Genomic DNA, 22,291 nt, shown 5'->3' with positions numbered 1-22,291 from the left:
AAATGTCAATCAAAAGATATTTACGAAATCAAACGTCAATCAAATGCTAATTGTTCATATATTAACGGAACAGTTGTTGCTGCAGTTATGTGTCACACCCTCCAGGAAGAAAAGGCAAGACACCCAGAGATTAATGAAGCATTTTATCGAAGCGACTGTGCAGGATCGTATCATTCAGATGGACTACTTGTTCCCATACGGCGTATCGGTAGGTTGACTGGTATCTACATCAAACGCTATGATTTCCCAGAGCCACAAGCAGGCAAGGGACCGTGTGACAGGAGCTCCGCCCACCAGAAATCCCATGTTAACCGGTTTCTTAATGAAGGAAACGATGTTATGTCAGTAGAGCAAGTCAAAAAAGCTTTGGAGTCACATGGCGGCGTACGAAGTATTGTTCCGTATTCGGTAGAGTATCCAGAGTCAGCCAGTAAGTGCCCCACACCGCGTATTCCAGACGTAAGTCTTCTTCATAACTACCAGTATTGTAACGACGGCCTAAGGGTATGGAAAGTATACAATATTGGCACCGGGAAACTGGTTGCATGGGAGAATCTTGATAAGGATGGCAAGATACTACCTTCTGAACTTAGAATCATTCAGAGCGGATCACTGGGGAGTAGTGAATCTGTTAAGAAAGATAATACTTGCTTGGCGGCAGAACTGCCTGGTCCGGTGAAACCTGTAAGGTCACCCGAAGAATCTGGAGACGAGGAGAGAGATTGCGGTCTGTTCAGCTGCCCTGAACCAGGGTGCGTCAAGCAGTACATTACAATGGGCAAGCTTGAAAAGCACATCGCTGCAGAGAAACACGCCTTTGAAGACGTTTCTGAACCTCTCGGTGATAAAGTAATCAAGAGATGGGCCAAATAGTTTCAACAGGTAACGTCAGAGAATCTTTCATCCCAACTGGAAAACAAAATCTCTGCACTCCGTCTCAAAGAAGACCTCAGCGTGACCACACATCAAGTTCTTCAGAAGGGCTGGGCTTTGAAGGTACCTAAGCGGGCAACACGTTTGCCTGACAAGATCAGAAATTACCTCCAAGAGAAATTTGACATCGTTAATGCTACAGGACATAAAACTGATCCTGTGCAAGTTTCCATCGACATGAGATGTGCAAGAGATGAGCTTGGTAGGCGCTTATTTGCCGAAAGCGAATGCCTTCAAACACAGCAGATCCATTCATTTTTCTCCAGGCTTGCCGCAGGACAGAGAAAGACCGTGCAAAGCCCAGCAGATCTAATTGAAAACGAAGTACGAGATGTAGAAAGTCAAGCAGAGCAGTATGAAACGGAGTTGCAAGAGCTGCGTGAAGGTATCATCGCCAAGGTCGCAGAGAAGCACCCTATATGTTATGAACGCTTTAACCTGTGTGAACTAAGTCAGCAAAACAAGTTGAAAAAGTTCAACATAGACATGCTTGTAAGGATTTGTGAACATTTTGAATTAGACATCGCCACTGTTTCCAGAAACAGAAAGGAGGGTTTTATTAATCAAATCAAAGAGCTCATTGGAAGTTGCAGCTGCAATATGTAACTGTTTCAGTTAGATTTACTAAGATAGACGTTCATTACATAGAAACGCTGGTTTATGCAACTGAAGCTCGGAAAAGTTTCGAGAAAAGCGAAAAAAAAAAAGGTACCTGAATACATTACATGCCTTAGATACTGCAGAAATTTAGTTTGGTGTATGTAACCACCATTTGGATAAAGATTGTGGTTGCATGACTTAAAAATATCAGCCCAGTGACTTCATGTTCCACGTAACACGCAAGTCTTAATTGCGACAATCTGAGGTGATGGAACCTTTTCGCTTTAAATGAAGCCAGAGAAGTTGTTGTTTCTGGGAGAAAAGAAGCAAAGACATTTTTAAATTAAAATAACTAACGAATTTATTATCTCAAAGAGTTGAATAGCCTTTTGTGTTTACGTAGTTTAGAAAAATTGGTCACGCGAGTTTATGTTGTGTGTTATTAATAAATAACAGCTATTAACAGCATTGTCAATAGCTAATATGAAAGTTGAACTGAAAAGTATGTAAAGCCAGACAAGGAGTCTCTATTTCATAAAATGAATCAAGGCACTTAAGGAAAATTGTAGGTCAGATAATCTCAAGTTGTTTTGATTTTTTTAAGAATTTCACGTTTTCAGCTTCAGTTCTTCTACGCTGCTTGTTATAGAAACATCTAGTTCACCAAAAGCAGTAGAAACCACAATTTAAGTAAGAAATGTATATTTTTCGTGTCTTCGCGAGGGGTCTGTGAGTGTCATTTTCTAGTCACGTTAACAATCATTGAAAAACAGAAACCCAAACTTTCAGTTAACACATTGGCCATCAATGGCAAAGTACTAGCGACAAGGCAGTATAATTTTTATCTCTAGAAGTGGGTTGGACCCTGCGTAAACACTTAAACAGTCGAGTGACTTTTTCCATTTTCAGTAAAGTGAAACTTACTAGGAGCTATTTGAACTACTGCATATGGAAATTGACAACTTGTTCATTGGTTTTGTAGCTATATTTGTAAAGTTAAAGCATATTACTGATAGTAAATAAAGTTATTTGCATCGGGAAGTAATATTGGTCTGTCATTGATACAACAAATCTACTCATAAATTAGACCCAATTTACCATACTTTTCGCCAGTATTACCTCGCTATCTTTTAATTCCTTTTCTGAGGCATTTTTTTTTAAAAATACTAAGAATAAATGACATCAATCTACAGCGCCTGGGACCCTTTTAACATAAAATAAGTTTCAGGTAATTTGAAGAAATTCGATTTTTTGACATCCGCCGCAGTTAATGCGAATCTTTATAGAGGTTTGTGTACCTTGAATACTTTTTAACTATCGGGTTATAAATTTAGCTAAATTTCTTAGTAAACATGGAGTCAATTCAAGACAATCATGATAGACGTCATTCTCAGAGACTCTGGGGCAGTTAGTGGGGGCGGGGAAAAAGTCTAAAAGGGTCTTCGCCCGAAATTTTTTCTCACCCGTTTAGACTTTTCCCCGCTCCCAATAACTGCCCCAGAGTCTCCGAGAATGACGTCTATCATGATTGTCTTGAATTGACTCCATGTTCACTAAGAAATTTATAACCCGATGGTGAAAAAACATTCAAGGTACACCAACCTCTATTAAGTGGCCAGCCCCTATTAAGCGGCCACCTCCCATTTCCCAGAGGGTAGCCCAAAAATAATTGCACAGCGCGAAAAGACCTAGGTACAAGTTTAGCGTTACAGTATTTACGCAAGGCGTGTAGGTAGCGGTTGTCTAGTAAAAGATGACAACACGGGCAATGGTTAACTATTCATTCTTTTCATTGCTTAATTTACTCTCTTCATACTCAACAAGATTGTGTGCACCCAGTGGTTCCAAGCCTTTCGGACCCTTACGTATTAGGATAGAAATTGTCCTACCCCTACCCCCTAAAATAGGATGACAGCATTGCGTGACGAACAAACAACGAACCGCTGCAAGCAAGGATTCAAGCAGCAATAGATCAAACGATGATCAAACGTAATATTTTGGTGTAGTGCAAAGCAAGCAACTATCTACAAATCACTTAGCCGTTTCTTACTTAGATGTATTGGTGATCATGTGTGTCGAAAGAGGGTCGTAGATTCATGGTATTCGACCATTAAATAAGTTGACAGTTGGCGATGTACATCGGACGTTGTGTAAACAAAAGCAAACTTCTGGCTTTATGTGCGACGTATGGTGACGGAAACACGTCAAATCGGCGTTTGGACCTGCCTTTTACAGCAAATAAGGTTAGAACATTTCAAAATTATCAGCTCTGTGTCTATTTCAACTTAATATAGCTCAAGACATGTGGCGCGTGCTAAAATATATGTCCAACCCGTAAATTGAAATTTGACGACGGATGGTCAAATATCTGCATTTTAAACGTACTTTGAAAAGCTCTCGCGTCGCTCACAATCATTTGCCCAAAGAAATTTTTACAGGAATCTGTAGACCATCCTTCTGCGATTCAACCACCAGAAGCTTAATCCATTTGAAGGTTTCCCACATAGTGAAAATCAATTATTTTTACGAAGTACTTTTAAGTGAATGAAATACTTGTCTTCGAAATTTAATTATTTTGCACCCAACAAAAACCGCAACATTCCCTAAAATCAACCCAGTACACAATTAAACATTGTACAAAAATATTTGAGTGTTTTAAAGACGGAAGAATGATGTGGTTTTGCATGCGAAGCTCTCAAACTTGTTTAATAAAATGGTACGTCAAATGACGATTTTAACGGAATTTGGTAATTTGCATATTTCTTTGAAATAAAAGGATATTTTGCCAAGAAAACTATCCAGTAGTTTTTGTCATGCCCTAGCCTATCTACCATAGGAATATGAGCGAAATCGCATTTTCGACCCTTGCCGCGAAATTAAGAATTTGTCTGATTTTTACGGGCAGGCACTCTTAAGAATCGAGACTCAAGTCAACATCCAGCCATTTTGGCCAAGAGAGCTTTTTCAACAAAGGATATGTTATTGGCGAATACAATGGGCAGTCTCTAGCACGCAAGATAGTGCCATCTTGATCCTTTTAAAATTGATTTGCTGTATTTTACTCCTAATGCAGATGAAAACCATTGTCTCAAGGAAGGGTTTAAATTCATTCAAGGTTAACAAAAAATAGAAAGATAACCTTCATTTACCCTTGGTTTTCCATGAGAATTGCTAGACCTCTAGCATATACCACTAATGGTCCGAGAAATAAATAAATAAATAAATAAATAAATATAATAATTAATTAACATAACCAAATAGCAGGTTAAGATCCTCAGCGACCATTAGAGTGCTCAATAGTTAGACAAGAGCAATTTATAACAACAGAAGTAAAGAGTGGATTAGTTGGTCCAAGACATTTACTTGCCACTCAGAGTTTCATGCTTCTTCCAAAGCAATCATCACACAACTACCAAAAAAAAAACGGTTACAGGGAAAGATATTTGACAAAAATCAGAACAATACATGATAGGTGTGTTGTGTGGCATGACAATCGAGGTGCTATACGTACATACATACACACATACATACGTTTATTTGATAAGTAGGTTTAAAATAAGCAACTGTACAGCTGATAGGTGATAACATTTTTCAGCAAAAATTTCCCAGAATGTCTACACACCTTTAATGTATTGTTCTGATTTTATTCAAATATCTTTCCCTAGTTTTGACCAGGCATTTCTATGAGGCTGGCATTTGAATGAGAAATATGGTATTTAAGTTAAAGTTAGCAATTAGTTATAGCGTTGCATTTATGTGGCAACCTGAACATGAACTTGTAAACTGCACTTTCAAAACACAGGTCCCACAAGTATAGGTAAATCATATAAATGCCACTCCAATTGATAGGCTTACATACTAACACAATACTTGAGAATTTTCTCAAAATTGCTAGAGCCACTCAGGCAAGTCCAATTTAAAAGAATTTTCAAATGTCATAAGTGGTGTAAATCTTTATTGCTTAAGCTTTCATATGATAAATCATTAGTTTCTTGACTGAGTCAATAATGAACATGTGTGAATTAATTGGCACCAAGTGATAAATTGGCCTGCTCCCAGCCAAACACGATAAAGTGAATTAAGTCATTTTTTTTCCTCCGTCGTAAAACTGCACAGCTAATCTCAGAACCAATCAGAGAATTTCAAATATTATTGAGATGAAGCCAGAACCACACAGACAGGAAGTATTTACATGTGTACAGGAATGACAGACAACTGAATAAACTTTTGTCGCTCATTTACCAAATACACTAAAAAGCCTTTTAATTGAATGCCTTCATGCAAAAAGGGCATATATAGCTGTTTGGATCAATTTTATTTTTTGCAGGGTTGAGCTAAATAATTTTTCATGTCAAAACCAGTCAGTCTGCCAAAAGTTAGCTCAATCCTACAAAAAATAAAAATCGGCCCAAAAAGCTATATATGCGCATTTTGCACAAAAGCCTTCAGTTATTTAGACTGCAAAACAGTCGCAATTTTTGCGAATGCGGGCGACGGTCAATATGCGAACGAAAGATGTGGAGCGAGTTTAAAAACAGCAAGCAAGAATGGGGAGAGACGCTAAAAAATACGACTGTCCGCCATGCAGATATTAAATTCGTTCAAAACTACCTGTTCTTTCAGCAATGGGAAATTCCCATTGGTTTAATTCCGATGCAACGTGTCATCAAATGTCACTCACACCTCATCAAAAAGATATAGATGCTGTACCAGTTTCACAGTAAAGACAGTACTTCTCATGGGAAATGGACGACATTGACTTGGATGCACTTGCGAGCGATTCAGCAGCAGTCCACTTGTAAAAATTATCATTTTACTTTCAGTATGAACAGCTAGCTCACGAAATACATTGGCATAAAATATTCCTTGACGTTTATGACTGAAGACGGTCAGGTTGGGTCAATGGCCATTCGCATGCATGAATGACCCGGAGAGCAAGCAAATCTACATCTACACCCAAACAAATTATTTCTGCACATGATTGTCTTGGGGCTACGGACTGAACAAGACTTAAACGTCTTACAAACCTTATAATTTTGTAAGATAATAAGTTATAAGTTTTATAGAATTAAGTATTGTTCAGTCTGTAGCCTTTAGAAAAACAGGAAAAGTACATGCAGAAATAATTTGTCTGCGTGTAGATTTGCTTACTCTCGGGTTCATTCATGCATGCGAATGGCCGTTGAAAACCCTGTCAAACGTCTTCATTTATAGATTTCAAGGAACATTTAATGCCAATGTATTTAGTGAGCTAGCCATTTCAGCAACGTTTCACTTTTTCAGATAAATTTAGCATACAGTCAGCAACGAGACGGAGATGATTGGCATCCACCAAAACTTAGGTTTTGTCTAGACGCTTTTGCACTGAAGGTCGCGTGTGATTGATAATGGCTGTAAGATGTGGGTGGGGCTGTCAAGCAATTTCTGTCACCTCAGTGACATTATACGACCCCCGCTTAGAACAAATTCATTGTATGAAAAGCCGACAGTCGTTTTCTTGCCTCACATGCCTTGTGAGGCTTGCGCGCTTCTCCCGCAAGGTTCGCACCTTCTGAAAACATCCAAAAATGACTGTTTTGCAGTCTATCAATTATTGAGTCCTGTAGGTCAAAAAGCCTCTGCACGCTATAATATAAATATGTGGTCACTACATGCAACACTGTGTGCAATGGGGTGATGGCATGCCACTACTATCAGCATTTCTTGCATTGTAACTGTCCAAGTTCTAAACCAAACATGGCAACCTCTTTGACCTTCCTATAAATAGTCTGGACCAACCACACAAACATGTGTGGTTTATTCTCTATGCTTCTTTTCCAGTCAGTCACTATTTTAGTTATGTTACTGTAAACATCAGAAGTTGCTTCCCACATGCCCAGTGCATGGTGTGCTGTTGACTGTTATAATGCAAGATGTTATAACATGTAGTGAAGCAGCGCTGCATGCTCATGGGCTCAGGTCTTGCCCTTCTGACTGAAAGCTTTGCTAGTCGACCAAAATTGGAAGGTCACCGTCACCTGGGAAATTCTGCAAGCATGCATGATGTTTTGGTTTCTGACAAGGCTGAAACTTGCCAGGTTTATAGTCAGCATAACTGTGTGCTAATCCTGTTTTGATCCATGACTGTGAATGTTTTAGGATTTCTCTTCCATACCGGTTCCTTGCAAACAAACCAGGACTGAATGCTGTGTAAATCCAATTACCTCTTATGTTTGCCTTGGTGAAAGTTTCTTTCCTTCGTAGCTCCGGTGGAAGATATTGAGTATTTGTCACATCCCACATCCCCCAAACTTCGATGTAAAATCCATTGAAAACAACTTTGAAATAACCATTTACAAGTTTTCCCATTTGGGAGTTATACTTAGGTGGTGTATAATCACTTAGGGCGTAACCATTTTTTTGGAAATACTCGATTGTTTCACTTTTGTGAAAGATATCAATATCTGTGGACAAAACAATGAAATCACCATCCAAATCCCATGGGAGAAGGCCATTGAACTTAACACCACCTAACGTAGAACCAGTGTCAATCTCAAATGTAACATTGTGTTCATCAGTAAACTTCTGGAAAAAAGTCAATGCATTGGCATATTCCTCCTGACAGCAAACCGGGAGTAACTCGCTATGGGCATTGCATGTGACACCAATATCCTGACAAGAAAATGAGTGTTTGATGCCATGGGGAAGTAAAACCCGGTTAAGCTCCCACTTTTTAGCCAAAGGAGTCCACACTTTTCTGTCAGTTGTTTTGGGATATGCAGTGTAGTCTGTAGTGAAATACATAGCATCTGGACATGTCATTATCAGTTTACCATCTTCAACAATGCGCAGAAACCAGTCTTCAAAAACCACTTCATTTGGAAGACTCTCGTCAAACTTCAAGAGATTTGTCTTGGTTACGAAAGGACCCTGCAGATAATTACAGATCATACACCCATTTTTGGAGTGATAATAGCCTTCCTGGTATTCCACAACAAAGTTTTTCAGTGTAGTTTGCATGCAGCCTGCTTTCCAGTGACCAGAGAGGTTACGATATGATCCACCAACAACTCCAACATCTGGCGTCTGACTGATCACACGAATTTGCCTCTCAATTTGGGTCAGCCATGTGAAGTGAACCACATCACGTGCAAGCAGAACATATGGAGTAGATGCCTTACTCATCAGAATGTTCCAACCTTTGCTCACCTTTACATCATCGACTTTAACACCATCAACATTTTTATACTTTTTAGCAGTCTCCAATACTTGGTCACTACGTGTTGCCAAATGTACCTGAACTGTGGGATACGTGTCTGTGATCCCTTTTAAAACCATTTCAATGTGCTTCTCGTCATCCTGTGGATATGCAACAGTGTTTACTAAAATACTTAGTACAGAATGAAGTGGTTTAGCATTGCTACAGTTAACAATGACCCAGCCTTTGTTGTACCAAGGGTAGCCAAACTTTCCACCTTTGTACTCCTCTGGACACACATCCAGCAGGTTTACATCTTTTTCATTGGCTGTCACATTGGTTGCACTCGTTGGTTGTGCTTTGTTGTCTGCATTAGCTGCTGTTTCAGCTGCTACTTCTGCTGTTGGTTTTGCTGTGTCGAGGCGATTTACAAGTTCTCCTACCTTCTGAACCAGTTGTGGTGAGGGTACTTGCTTATGGACAAGTAAGTCTTGCAATTCTATGTGGATATCATTGAGATCCTTTACAATGCTTTGTTTCAACCAGGGTGCATGGTGGACTGTGTTGACTTTCAAAGGAGGCACTTTGATTCTGTAAAGAAATAACATCTTTAATTGTTTAACTAGTTTCAACTCTACACGAAAGCTATTCAAATAATTTTAATTATTAATTAAAAATATTATTCAGATTATTTAAATATTGTACAAATTCACAAACAGTTCTCATCTTGGCATAATTCATTACCCAAATTGAGTCGTATCAACAAGATGATAGAGGCAGGGAAATCCAGCCTTGCATATAAGGTGGCCATACCAGGGACAACAAGTAGAGCCCTGGAGTGGAAAAGTATTTTCCAGAAAACATTTCCCTATAAGCATCCCCAGACTGCATGTCGAGGGGGGGGGGGGGTAATTTAGAGGATGGGTTTAAGGAGAAGAGGGCAACATAGTTGCAGATTATCGGTTTATCCCTCTCTTTTACGTTATGTTTGAGAATGATGTATGAGAATATTTGTGCCCACATTCTTTCATGATTTCTCCTATCAATTGTTTTTCACAATTCTCTTATTCTCTTGTTATGCACCAGAGTCTAGAGCTAGGAATGAGGAACCTTCCAGAAGGCAAACTTTCACTCTTTTAAAACAAACATGAATTTTGTGCCTTTGACAGCAGCAGCAAAAATGCTATAAATTTGGTGTGTGAAAGGCAATATTAATTAAATAGTCAGTAAGGCTTGGTTCACACTACCAACACAACCTAAATGACATTACTACTCATGTCGGCAATGTGAACATCAACATAAAAGCATAAGGAAAGATCAGTTTTTTCCATATGTCTCTATGTTCATGATGTTATGTTGCTATAAATTTGTGTCACTACATGTTAGGATCATAGCCCCATAACATCCTTCTAATGTTGTTATGTTGCGTTGTTCTGCTGTTGTGTTGCTAGTGTGAACTAGGTTTAAACTGACAACTTCATTTTTGTTAAAATTTGACTTTTACAAAGGAGCCTTTTCTATCCCTTCACACAGAGCATTTAATCATAAATTTTTAACTTTTTCAGTTCAATCCACTCATCACCCAGGGGTTTCAATGAGTTTTATAGCACGCAGGCATCAGGATATGACAACCAGGCAGAAAAAACATAAGCTAGGTGGTCCGCGGTCATGCCCCCACAGAGAATTTTGAGATCCTAGACTTGCAGAGATGCATTTTCTTGCAATTTGGAGCACAAAATCAGTATGGCTTTTAAACTTGTTCACAGAAGATCATTGTATAGTTAACTACACCTTTTGCTGTTCATTTACAGAAAATATCCATTCATTTGTGTCCAAATTTGTTTCATTATGGTTAATATACTCTCATTAACACAAATATGACCTTCATTTGCACGTAAGGGACATTCAAAAATAACATTTGCATATGTATTAACACTCAAAATCATCAAAAGATAAACAATACCTTCCTTGGACATTCATTGGCTGTAAACGTATTTTCATTTTTGTCGAAATAAAATTTGTTGTCACGAAACAACAATCATTTACACTTTTGGACAATCCTTTTTCAACAAAGACTTTCAATAACAGAATTTGCATGAGCACTCCCAATCAGTTGCATTATTATACAACCATATCCATAAAGATGACAATCTTAAGTGTGGTGAGACAAACATTACAGCCATAATAACATTTATTTTTGGAAGAGAGAATATCAAATTTGCTGAACAGTTTATCCCTCAATTGCCCACTATTGAGGCATCGTGGTAAATATGTTTGCATGAAATGATACCATTGTCTCATCCCATGTACGCCATCCTGCGCTGTTCCTCTCTCTCTCAACTGTTCTTCGCCAGGTGGTCTTAGGCCTTCCTCTCTTCCTTTTTCCTTCAGGTGTCCATGATAAGGCTATGTTGGTATGACTGTTTCTGTTTTGTCGTAGGACATGCCCTATCATCTTCCATCTTCTCCTCTTAACCTCTTCACTAAGGAACTTCGTCTCTGCCTTCTCAAGGAGCTTTACCATAAGGATTACAAGGATTTATTGACTGTTGATCTGTTCAGCGTTTATCTTCTGTCACGTGTTGACATTGTAATTCGTTATATTGAGGTAGATTTTACGTTTGGGCTTCCAGATTATGTTTGTTATATCGAAGAATTCATTATATCGAGGTTCATAAGCCCATTTTCTTAGCCAATCAGAACTCTATAACTTGCACCAACTCAAGTTCACATTCTGTTAAAAGACTTTTAAGCAAAATTTATTTTCCAATTTTCTTTGCAATAGCTAAAGTGGCAACACAACTGCACAACAATTTCTTTGTCTTTATCCCCATTTATGCTAAACAGAGAATCAGAGAATCAGAGAATCAGCTTCTGACTGACATGATACAGGACTCTCTCACTCAATCCTTCTCATGTCCTAGGGCACATACTGTAAGGCCATTGGTATACCTGGGGGAGGGGTACTCCCAGAAAAATTGGGTAGAGGTGTGCGGACCGCTTCCCAAAAACCTTACCCTATTTATGACCAAAATCTGCGATATTCCCTACCCTATTTATGACCTGACCAAAAATTCAAAACCCTATTAATGACCTGACCCTTAAATCAAAACCCTGTTTCAGACCTGCATTATAATTAGTTCCCTAGTTCAGACCAGTGTTAAATTGCCGTAAACATAATTTGTGAAGGGCTTTTGTTGATTTCCTTTGCGATAATGATGAAAAAGTGGCTTCTTCTTAAAAACATACCCATACCACTAGGCTAGGGTGCAAAAAGCGTACCCTATTTATGACCAAAATCAGCTAGAATCGATACCCTATTTATGTCCAAAACAGCTGAAAAACCATACCCTTTTAGCCGCACATACCCATATAGCCCATATAAGGGAATACCCCCCCAGGTTAGTATAGCATTACACTGCATCAAATCATATTATATAAGAAATTTCATGGCTTTTAAAATGTGTGTTGGAGCACGAATTGAGAGGGTTATTGTGATGATACTACACACTGCTCCTCTTCACCCACAGGCATACCAACACAACAAACTGAGTGGCCACCCTGTCAAAATCCCACGGGAAGTGGGATCAGTTTTCAGTGTACTAGGATCCCAGCCAAGCAGAGTTACCATTATAATCCTCACAACTTGAAGCTAGTCATATACCCGCCTATTTATAAGTGCTTTCAAGTAATATATCAAATGAGAAAGACCATGTTTGACCACATTTCCAAACACCAAGAAGAGAGTTGAAAATATGACGCATAGTGGAGTATTCTTGGTGAACTTCGAGGTGTTTGGAACTGTGGTCAAACACTGTCTTGTTTAATTAATCTTCTTAATCAAAACTAAAACTAAGGGGAAAACAGAGAACTAAAATCGTAAAAATCTATGCTAATTAAGATCACATATCCAAACACCATCACAGTCATGATTTCACTTGTTGAAACATGATGAATAATTAATGAGTTTAAGAAGAAACAAATCAACATAAAACGTACCTGCTCTTCTCTGGAGTAAAGACATATAGTGACAGTAATAATACCACAGAAAGGATGATCAATGATGCAAAAATGCCTTTCCATGAAGAGGTGAGCGCCATTGACCTTCGTAGAAAAACTCAAATTCTGTGGATATAACATTAGAAAGATTGTGATAAGCAATTGGATGACAACATACATTTAGAAAAACCTATTAAGTTTTCTTATATTATTTTGCACCTTTGCCATCAACAAAGCTATTATTTATAGAAACTTCACCATTTCAACATGTCCTCATTTGTTTCAATGTTTTAAGAGCCATTACCCTCAAGTCTCCATATCAGTGGACACAATGGATATCACCCTCAGTGAAGGGATCCCAGGGGTTTGGGAGGGGGGAGCTAGAGAACCTGATCACTTATTTCAAGGGCACAAGGGATCTTTTTTGGATTAATTAAGGGGAACAAGGGATATCTCAACTAATAATGGGAATAAGGTAGAAAAACGGAACTATTGAAGGGGGGGGGGGTAGGGTTAGTGTTCAGTGTTTAGCTATAACCGGGGGATATAACCCATCTTGGCGGACGATCCGTCCATTTCCATGTATGTTTACACAGACAAGATATCAAATGCACCGAATGTTTGTGTCGACACTCATAGCTCGATAGTCCTGTGTTTACTCACATGATTTATCTTGATGGATTATGCCGTTAGCTGTCAAATCGCATGCATAAACCGTTATACAATGAGAATTATAAACTTTACTTTGTAAGTTACCCGGGCAGTAGCTTTAGCATGAAATGTTGCTTGTAAACCCAGAATCTTTGCAACTAAAATTCAAAAAACGCTGGAAATAACTTAAGTTTCCATTACTTAGGCCCAGGTTGCACTAGAGCCAATTTTGTTTGTATAAGTAATAAACCTGTCAATAAGTAGTGCAAAATAAGTGCGACCCCCAGTTTCAAAAACTTGCCCAATTTTTTGCGGGAGGCTTCCAGATTTTGGCAAAGCAAAAAATTTTGTTTTTTTAACCATTTGACTGTCATATTTTTTAAAACAAGTCTGGATAAAATTACGGTGAGAAAACAACTTTGACAACTCATCCAGTTTGGCGCGTGCGATGGCAGGACAAATCATGACACCTTTTACAAGTTATTACAATGCAAACAAGGAATAAGAGCGGCATTCTTATTCAAAGTTTTATGACCCGTACCCTGGATCGGTTTACTGTCAGCAATTTGAAGAGATGGCTTCAGTGAGACAATCTTCTTTGAGCACAAGTGGCACAAGCAACAACACAAACACAAGCCGAGCAAAATCTGCTCGTCCAATTATGGGCCGAACATCACGAGCTGCTGTACAGCAGAGAGTCAAGAACATGCAGCATGGAAAAAACCTGCGAAGAGTTCAACTCTTGCAGGGAATCTAATAAAATACTTAATTGAGAAATATAGATCTTGTGACGTATATTTCAACCAGTAACATTTTGGTTCAAACATGTTGGTCTAATGCGACCACTGCCAAAATTTGGTACGTGCGAATTTTTGCCAATTTTTTTCCTCACCAAAAATTGGAAATATTTGAATTCACTCTAGTGCGACCCAGCCCTTAGGCAAAGTCAACCTCATTCATGCATGTGTTTATATAGCTGCGCCCGCACCTGCGCCGGTCACCCCAAAACGCAGACCATGCAGACTGCAGACTGCAGACCGCAGACCATGCAGACCATGCAGACTGAGTACTTTTTTTTTCTTATACTTGTTTTTACATTTACTTTTGACTCACAGATTTTTTGGTTCTGTTCAATCATATATCGGAGTGTTTGTTATCCACAGCCCGTGCAAACTCGGTGGTACGTGACTGTTAATGTGTTATAGATTTGCAAGGGAAACTCCCTTTAGTCCTAAAATAATATGCTTAAGCAAAGCTACTTTAAAATGTAGAAATAACTTCACTTCTAATGTAATGTCACACATAACATGTACATTTTCTACTCTTGGTGTACAAAGTATAATTAGATAGATAGATAGATAGATAGATAGATAGATAGATAGATAGATAAACTTTATTTAAACACGATAATAATTAAAGCTTCCAAATTCCAAATGGCTGTTGGATTGTGACTGCAATCATGCCAAAAAAGCCTAGCACATGGAAAGATCGATCACAGAAAAGTGAGTAGCATTTGAAATTCTCAGCACAGTACGGTTGCCGTGATGAGTTGATGCGATGGTTAATTTATTTGTCCTTATGGCAGTTGTGTTTTTATGGTGATTTAGACTATGAGTGGTCCCTCTTTCGCCTAGTCCATCGTGCATGACGCATAACCTCGAGGAAAACATTTCATGAAAGCATTTTTTTTCTTGAGGTTTACTTACAGTCATGTTCAACTAAGCAAAAGAGGGAATCAAATACTCCTAGTCTAACGGCCATTCCGTGCTTTGTGAAGCAGAAGCGATTTGTGGGATGAGGTCACTTAGAGTCACCGTCTTTGCTTTGTTTCATTGAACCAGTTTAGAGGAGAACAAAGACTAAGAAAATTGAAAAAAAAAACACAACAGCAAATTGGACAAAATAAATAAAACCACAAACTTGTCGAAAATTGATGCAATTTGTGCCCAGAATGTATGGAAGTTTATTTTTATGCTTGATTTTAGTATATTTAGGACCAGTAAAGGGAATTTCCCATAGAAAGTCTATTAAGGACGGTGTCTACTTTTGTTGGTGCGCACACATTCTGCGCGTCATGCAAGCCATGGTTTAGCTCCACGCACGCGCTGGGGCTGACATTGACGCAATCAACTACGCTATCACATACATGACAAAATGAAAGCAAAATTTTCCTAGTGTGACTGAATCAAGTTTAATGAACCTGTACTTAAACCAGGAACACCAGAATAGCAGCATATCGCTAACTACTAACTGTTTATGTCTTCCAGCTGAAAACCTAACTGTTATCTGTCGAAAATTATACTGAAATCCAACTGTAAACATGTACCTGCAGATGGCGTAGTGCGCGCGCAAGACAAGTGCGAGATACACAAATGTCTTGCTTACTGGGGAGGTGACAGGAAAAAGTGTAACGGGAACTGTAAAAGTTTTCAAAAAAGATCAATAGCTTTAAAAAATGCGTGGTTACCCCTACATTTTATCTTATGAAATGGAAGTGACAAGTCTATTCAACACATGATTAGTTCTGGTTGTGAGCAAAAGGTATTTAGACTGTATTTTAGCTGAACCAGAGGAAGACTGTCAGATACGCTAAAAGCGCTTTTGTGACAATTTTGTCATTAAAAACAGATCAAAAATGTTTTTTATTACCATTTGCCATGTAGTTTAAAGATCTTTTTAAATGTGTTTGCTTTTCTGTAGGTAAAGGCGAATTCTGTGGAAGTCTGTGAAGAAATATCCTTTCCTTCGTTTTTCAGGAAAATGCTGATGTCAGCATTTTTGTTGAGATTCAAGGCTAATTATCTCAAAAAAATGCGTGGCTACCCCCATTTTTGAGTTATTTTTTTGTAAAAAAAAATACCTCTTAGTCGGCGCGTCGGGTATGTTATGGACGGGTCAATGGGTGAGTGAGTAAGTGAGTGAGTGAGTGAGTGAGTGAGTGAGAGATGTATGTATGTCACACCAATCAGACTGGATCTACTATGAACAGCCAATCAAATTTCTTGTCGTAAAGGTAAGTGGTATGTGAGAAACACAAGGTATGTATAAACACAAGGACTTTGGTAATTGAAAAATAAAGAGTGACATGTATGTTGCCGGTTTGTGATTTTTAGTCCGGTTTGGAGGGGAGTGTGACAGTTACATACGTACATTGGGTTGTTTTAGAGTGCATAATTTTCAGTGTAATGGTGGCTAGTTATGAACGAGATGAGTCTTGAGTTTTGAAGCAGTTCATGATTAGTAGGCAAATGGCACGAGACATTTTTATTTTTCATTACAAAGGGTAACTTGATACTTTTGTTTTTCACAAGGAGTTAATTCAATTAGAGGTCACGAATCGTCAGTTCTAGTTCTTAGGACATGTTTTAGAGGAGACGAGACTATTTAGATTTTAAGCAGTTCTAACGTTTACAATAGTAAGTGCAGGTAACGATTGTTTTGTTCTTATTGCATGCAAATATAACAAGATATTTTTATTTTTTAGTTACAATGGGTAATTTGACACTCTTGTTTTTCACAAGGTAGTAAATTCAATTAGAGCTGACGAATCGTCACCATTTGTTCCCACGAGATGTTTGCTATTTTTAGTTACAAATGGTAACTCGACACTTTTGTTTTTCATATGGGAGTAAATTCAATTAAAGCTTACAAGTTATCGGCTATTGTTCCCAGGATATTAAACAAAAAAGAAGCTTTCATTTCTAGAGTGTTTTTACGTCTCTGCAGTAGCAGTTTAATATTTTTATTTGATGGGCATTTTATGACATTCTTTTCAGTCCGATATATTTAAAGGTAAAAAGTATGAAAACTGTTCAAATGTTCTTTGAAGACTGTGTGGCACTAAGTTAAAGTGCAATTCAATTAAATCAGACTTTCAACGTGTCAGAGAGGTTTTTTCTCTTTCTTTCACTTTCGGTGAAGTAGTGTTGTTGCGTTGTGTTGTGTAAAAAGGGTAAACTTACGACTCGTATAAAATGTGAAAAGTTCTCTTAACTTGAGTATTTTTGAGCAAAAATTCCTCTTGGGGCCTGGAAGGGCTCCCGAGGGGGTACTCCCAGAAAAATTGGTTGGGGGTGTGCGACCCGCTTCCCAAAACCCTTACCCTATTTATGACCAAAATCTGTGATATTCCTTACCCTATTTATGACCTGACCAAAAATTCTAAACCCTATTTACGACCTGACCCTCAAATCAAAACCCTGTTTCAGACCTGCGTTATAACTAGCTCGCTAGTTCAAACCAATGTTAAATTACCGTAAACATATAAATTTGTGAAGGGCTTTTGTTGATTTTCTTTTCGATAATGATGAAAAAAGTGGCTTCTTCTTAAAGCATACCCATATCAAGGCTAGAGTGCAAAAACCGTACCCTATTTATGACCAAAATGACCAAAATCAGCTAAAATCGATACCCTATTTATGACCAAAACGGCTGAAAAACCATACCCTTCGGGGCCGCCCAGGCCTATATAGCCCATATAAGGAAGTCTCCCCCCCCGGGGGGAAGTGCTACGTGATTGGTGAGTGAGGGAGTTATGCATGTGCGCGTGTCAGACCAATCACAGTGTGGGTTGTATCAAAGAACGAATAAAATTGCCTGTTAGAAAATAAGATGGTATCTACATTAATCTGGAGGCGTGTCAGATTACTGTAGTTTGTTCAGTCAAACATTTTAGGGCTTACTATTTAGTTATCTTACCATTACCGATGTAACATCGTATGTACATCATAAACTCCCAGTTTCTTTCTTGCTGTACATCGCAACCAAAAAAACTTGTCAAATCAACCAAATCATTACTGTAAACAGTTCCATGAATGTTCCTATCTCCGAGACTTATAGTTCACAAAAAAATAACTCTTGCACGCCTTGCGTGCCTATGTTTCTTTGTAGATTCCAATAGCCCTTGCAAAGATCTACTTTTTCCACGTGTTCCTAACCTGGCGCAAAAACCTTTGCAATTAGTAGGCACCGTCTTTGAGTTTGTGCCGCCTGTGGATAAACAACAAACCTTAGGACATATTGAACACTATTTTGTCACTAGAAGCGAAAAAAGTGAGTCAAGTGTTAGAAAAAAAGTACTCAGTCTGCACGGTCTGCATCTGCAGTCTGCGTGGACTGCGTTTTGGGGTGACCGCGCGCGCGCCCGAGTTCGTTGCTATCATGCAATTTTTACAAGATTCACAAGCTCTTATGTTCTTTTTTACAGTTTTTATGATCCTAAAAGGACGTTGCAGATAAGCTTACCTCAATCGGTATACTCGAGCAGCTGTCGATGCCCACGGAAGAGAAAATTATGCGGAAGCTTTTCAATTTCTTCCGACTTCTTTCACAAAAGGCGCAGGAATCGTATATCACGTCGTTTCGGACCAGATTCACCAAAAAATACGCGACAGCAACGTCCCTCGAGAGCGTGTTCGGAGTAGCTACAAAGGATAGTACGCGTGTTTAATGACAGTTGGGTTGGTTGGAGACGTTGTTTTCAAAGAAATTTATAGCGATGGGGACTGAGCTGAAAAACGACTGCGCATGCTCATTCGCGCGCGCCGAGAAACTGGGAAAGACAACATAAAACCATAGCAACGTATACGTAAAATGGCGGGCGATGGGAGTGACGGTTGTGCCTAAATCCTACCGCTCAGAAGGACAACCGAGGAGCACTAGGAGCGAGTTTCCGAGTCGAGCAGTTTTCGGAAATTGTCGGCTATTCCAATATGGCGGACTATACCAATCACATAATATGCGAATTGCCAGTGGTAAAACTATGTTGATCAACAAGACAAGTGCGTTTTCATTTACCTGACATGTTAAGAATAATGTGTAGAGAGTAAAGCAGTGAATTGTTCGGCAAAATGCTGTATATTTCTTTAGGTCTCTTCCCGTCTAGTTCGCAAACCGTAAATTTGCACGCTAACATGACATTGTGGACGTCTTTGACTTAGGCACAAGAGTTTTTAAATACTTCTTTCCTTGAGGACAATTTTTTTTATTGAGCTCTTGATTCGGTGGGTCCCCGAATTCAAACTTCCTTTGCCTTGTCCCTCTGGCCGGTAGGATCTTAAAAATACTACCGGCCAGAAGGACAGCTTGTGTATAAGGTAATTGGACTTAAGTCCATGTATAGGTTTATTTGTAGAATAGTTTGATACATTGCTCTTAGTTTTATACCACACTAGAATCACTCTACAGTAATATATTCAGTTTTCTGTGATCTTGTCCCTCTGGCCGGTAGGATCTTGAAAATACTACCAGCCAGAGGGACAGTTTGTGTATAAGGTAATTGGACTTAAGTCCATGCACAGTTTTATTTGCAGAATAGTTTGATACATTGCTTTTCAGTTTTATACTACACTAGAATCACTCTACAGTTAAATATTTTCAGTTTTCTGTGATCTTGTCCCTCTAGCCGGTAGGATCTTGAAAGTACTACCGACAAGAGGGACAGCTTGTGTATAAGGTAACTGGACTTAAGTCCGTGTGCATTGTTATTTGTAAAATAGTTTGATACAGTGCTCTTTAGTTTTATACTACACTAGAATCACTCTACAGTAATATTTTCAGTTTTCTGTGATCTTGTCCCTCTGGCTGGTAGGATAATAATATAATAATAATAAAATATTTATATAGCGCCAATATCCTAAAAGTTCAAAAGCGCTTTACAGTTAGAAATATTAAAAACACTTAAGACAAATAAAGTAAAAATAAAAAAATGTCGCTAAACAGTTATAAAAATGCTTTATACTACACTAGAATCACTCTAAAAATGCTACTGGCCAGAGGGACAGCTTGTGTATAAGGTAACTGGACTTAAGTTCAGAATAGTTTGATGCATTCCTCTTATTCTCAAGTCATAAAGGAGGCTAGAATATTGAGGAGTTGCATTTATATGAAGGTGATCAGACACTTGATTTCAATGCCTTAATAAAATCAATTTTGCATTTACTCCAAGTGGGACACATTTCTTATATGTCCAGTGGGTTCAAGTTGTAGAAATCAATATTTAATGAAACATGTTTCTGCCTTTAATACCTGTGTAAGGATAGAAGAATCTCTTCAGGAGAGTTGTTGGATACTGTTCCCTAGCGTAAGACAGACTTTTTGTGTATGGAATAGACAGAAATTAAAGTAACAAAAATTTCCTTCTATCTTTTGTTTTAGTGAATGGTGTTTTCCATTAACAAAAATGGGTTTCAGGAAATCCTTTATTTAACCAAAATGTACTGCTTAAAGGACACTGACCTGACATACTCACAAAGCTACTCATTGCAACATTTCTAGTCTATTTCCCTCCTGTATATTAAGTCATCGCGCAGAGGATAAGTCACTTCTAAAATGAAGCTTTCTAAATAACGCAGTGTAACCCCAGTTACTCTGGAATTAATCAGATTGAATAGTTTGCATATTTCTGCACCCATGAATAAAATTGTGTGGGAGAAGGACAGGGGGTGGAAGACCAGGAGAATATGGGCTGGGAGAGGAAAGGGCGGGAAGTGAGAGTTCTAAGTAGGTGAGAATCGTCTATTAAGCATTAAAATACTTTCAAACACAAGAATCCAAAATGCTTTTTGACTTCCATTGAGCTTATTTTGAGACTTCTGGACTGAAGGGAACATGAAAATTCACCCCTGGGCTGAAAAACTGAGGCCTACTTGCGGTAACATTGGAAACCCTTTCACGATGGTCACATCATAGGTCGTGAAATGTTGTCACTTAGGATGTCAGGATTGCGCAGCTAAATGACAAGTATGTGTTTTCAGTCTCCTTATTTACAGGGGACAGGACCAAAACAGACGAGGACGGGAGTCAGGAGATAAAGGTATGGGAAGCGGGAGAACATGGTATGAGAAGCGGGAGGTTCTGACCCCCTGTCCCACCCACCCCCCCCCCCCCAAAAAAAAAAAGATTGTTAAACGACAACTTAACGGAACCCGATTGAATTTTTTAGTCAGAGCACAAAAAATAATTATAAATGAATGGACCAAATAGAGCTACAGTTGCATTAAATAGCTTATAGGGGTCCTTATGATGTGGCTAACATAGTTCATAATCTCTCACCCCCAGTAACTAGTAAATGACACGTGATGAAATTGGCGTGAAATAGGCGGACAATTCCCCTGTGGTCGTGATCAAATCAAAGCCATGTTTTGAGATTGAAAAATGGATTCTTCAACTAGTTTACAAGATTCTTTGCCTCCCGATAAAGAAATGTTTGTGTCCACGTACGATGAAGTATGCAGGGTGATTTCTGAATATGAGACAGACACCATAAGTAAATTTATTATTCAGAGAGTAGACAAAGAGTTTGGTTCAAAAGATCAGTGCACTATTTAAAAAATTACTAGGGGTTGTTTAAGTTGATTAGTCACTTAATACTGATGCTGTAATGTACAGTGTCGCTAAATTGTAATGTATACTATTGCTGCTGAAGAGGTAAAGTTTTGGTCGGTTTCTTCTTCGCTTCGTTTTGTTGCTAAAGATGGCGTTAATTTTTGCGATAAATCGTTCCTTTCCTCTCTTATTCCATACAGACTGGCAGACCCTGTCAAAAAGAAACGGGTCTATTTCCAGAGCCCACAAACTACCAATTCTGGGTCACAAGGAGGACAAAGAAGGTAAGTGACTTCTGATATATTACCATGCGCTAGTCAGTTTCCCTTAGAAATGCTGTCGATACTTATTACTATGTCTCCTATTTTTTCTCATCAGACCAACATATTTGCTTTTGATAAGGTTTTTATACCTTGTCATCTCCCTGGTCATTGGACACTTGGGGTATGATATACTTCACAGTTTCTTATGGAAATAGTATGTTGCATATCAAAATCAACTATTTGACCCTCTCCCCTCTATCCTTGAAAGTTAAGAAGGTTGGGAAGAAGGGAATTAACTCATAAAAAAAGTAACTAACATGCCATTCCTAGGTCATAGATATGA

General features: G+C 38.6%; 3 protein-coding genes across 4 annotated transcripts in view; 2 read left to right on the top strand and 1 right to left on the bottom strand.

The window, feature by feature from the left end:
* The first annotated feature begins 48 nt into the window (after positions 1-48).
* Positions 49-2,578, top strand: LOC149099823 (uncharacterized). The gene has a single exon (XM_089277951.1). It carries the CDS (start codon positions 88-90, stop codon positions 871-873), a length of 786 nt encoding a protein of 261 aa, XP_089134077.1. The 5' UTR covers positions 49-87; the 3' UTR covers positions 874-2,578.
* A 2,893-nt stretch (positions 2,579-5,471) lies between these two features.
* LOC149099822 (uncharacterized) lies at positions 5,472-18,700 on the bottom strand. The gene is made up of 3 exons (XM_089277564.1): positions 18,605-18,700; positions 12,710-12,835; positions 5,472-9,301 (listed from the first exon to the last, which is right to left on the bottom strand). The coding sequence occupies exons 2-3, from the start codon at positions 12,808-12,810 to the stop codon at positions 7,519-7,521; spliced, it is 1,884 nt and encodes a 627-aa protein (XP_089133690.1). The 5' UTR covers positions 12,811-12,835; positions 18,605-18,700; the 3' UTR covers positions 5,472-7,518.
* Positions 18,701-19,003: 303 nt separating this feature from the next.
* Positions 19,004-22,291, top strand: part of LOC149099821 (sentrin-specific protease 3-like) — a 4,708-nt gene continuing 1,420 nt past the window's right edge. Inside the window, exons 1-5 of one of the 2 annotated variants that reach the window (XM_089277565.1) lie at positions 19,004-19,140; positions 19,764-19,814; positions 21,115-21,173; positions 21,886-22,129; positions 22,279-22,291. The exon at positions 22,279-22,291 is cut by the window's right edge and continues 73 nt beyond it. In XM_089277565.1, coding sequence (XP_089133691.1) covers positions 22,019-22,129; positions 22,279-22,291 — 124 coding nt within the window. In that variant the 5' untranslated portion in view covers positions 19,004-19,140; positions 19,764-19,814; positions 21,115-21,173; positions 21,886-22,018. The other variant, XM_089277566.1, reaches the window with a different exon arrangement.

The sequence above is a fragment of the Orbicella faveolata genome, unplaced genomic scaffold (assembly GCF_042242905.1).
Source record: "Orbicella faveolata isolate gen_17 unplaced genomic scaffold, um_ofav_v1 contig_46, whole genome shotgun sequence".
Classification (NCBI taxonomy): Eukaryota; Metazoa; Cnidaria; class Anthozoa; order Scleractinia; family Merulinidae; genus Orbicella; species Orbicella faveolata.
Note: the sequence above shows the minus strand (reverse complement) of the source record. Positions and strands in the feature narration are given on the sequence as shown.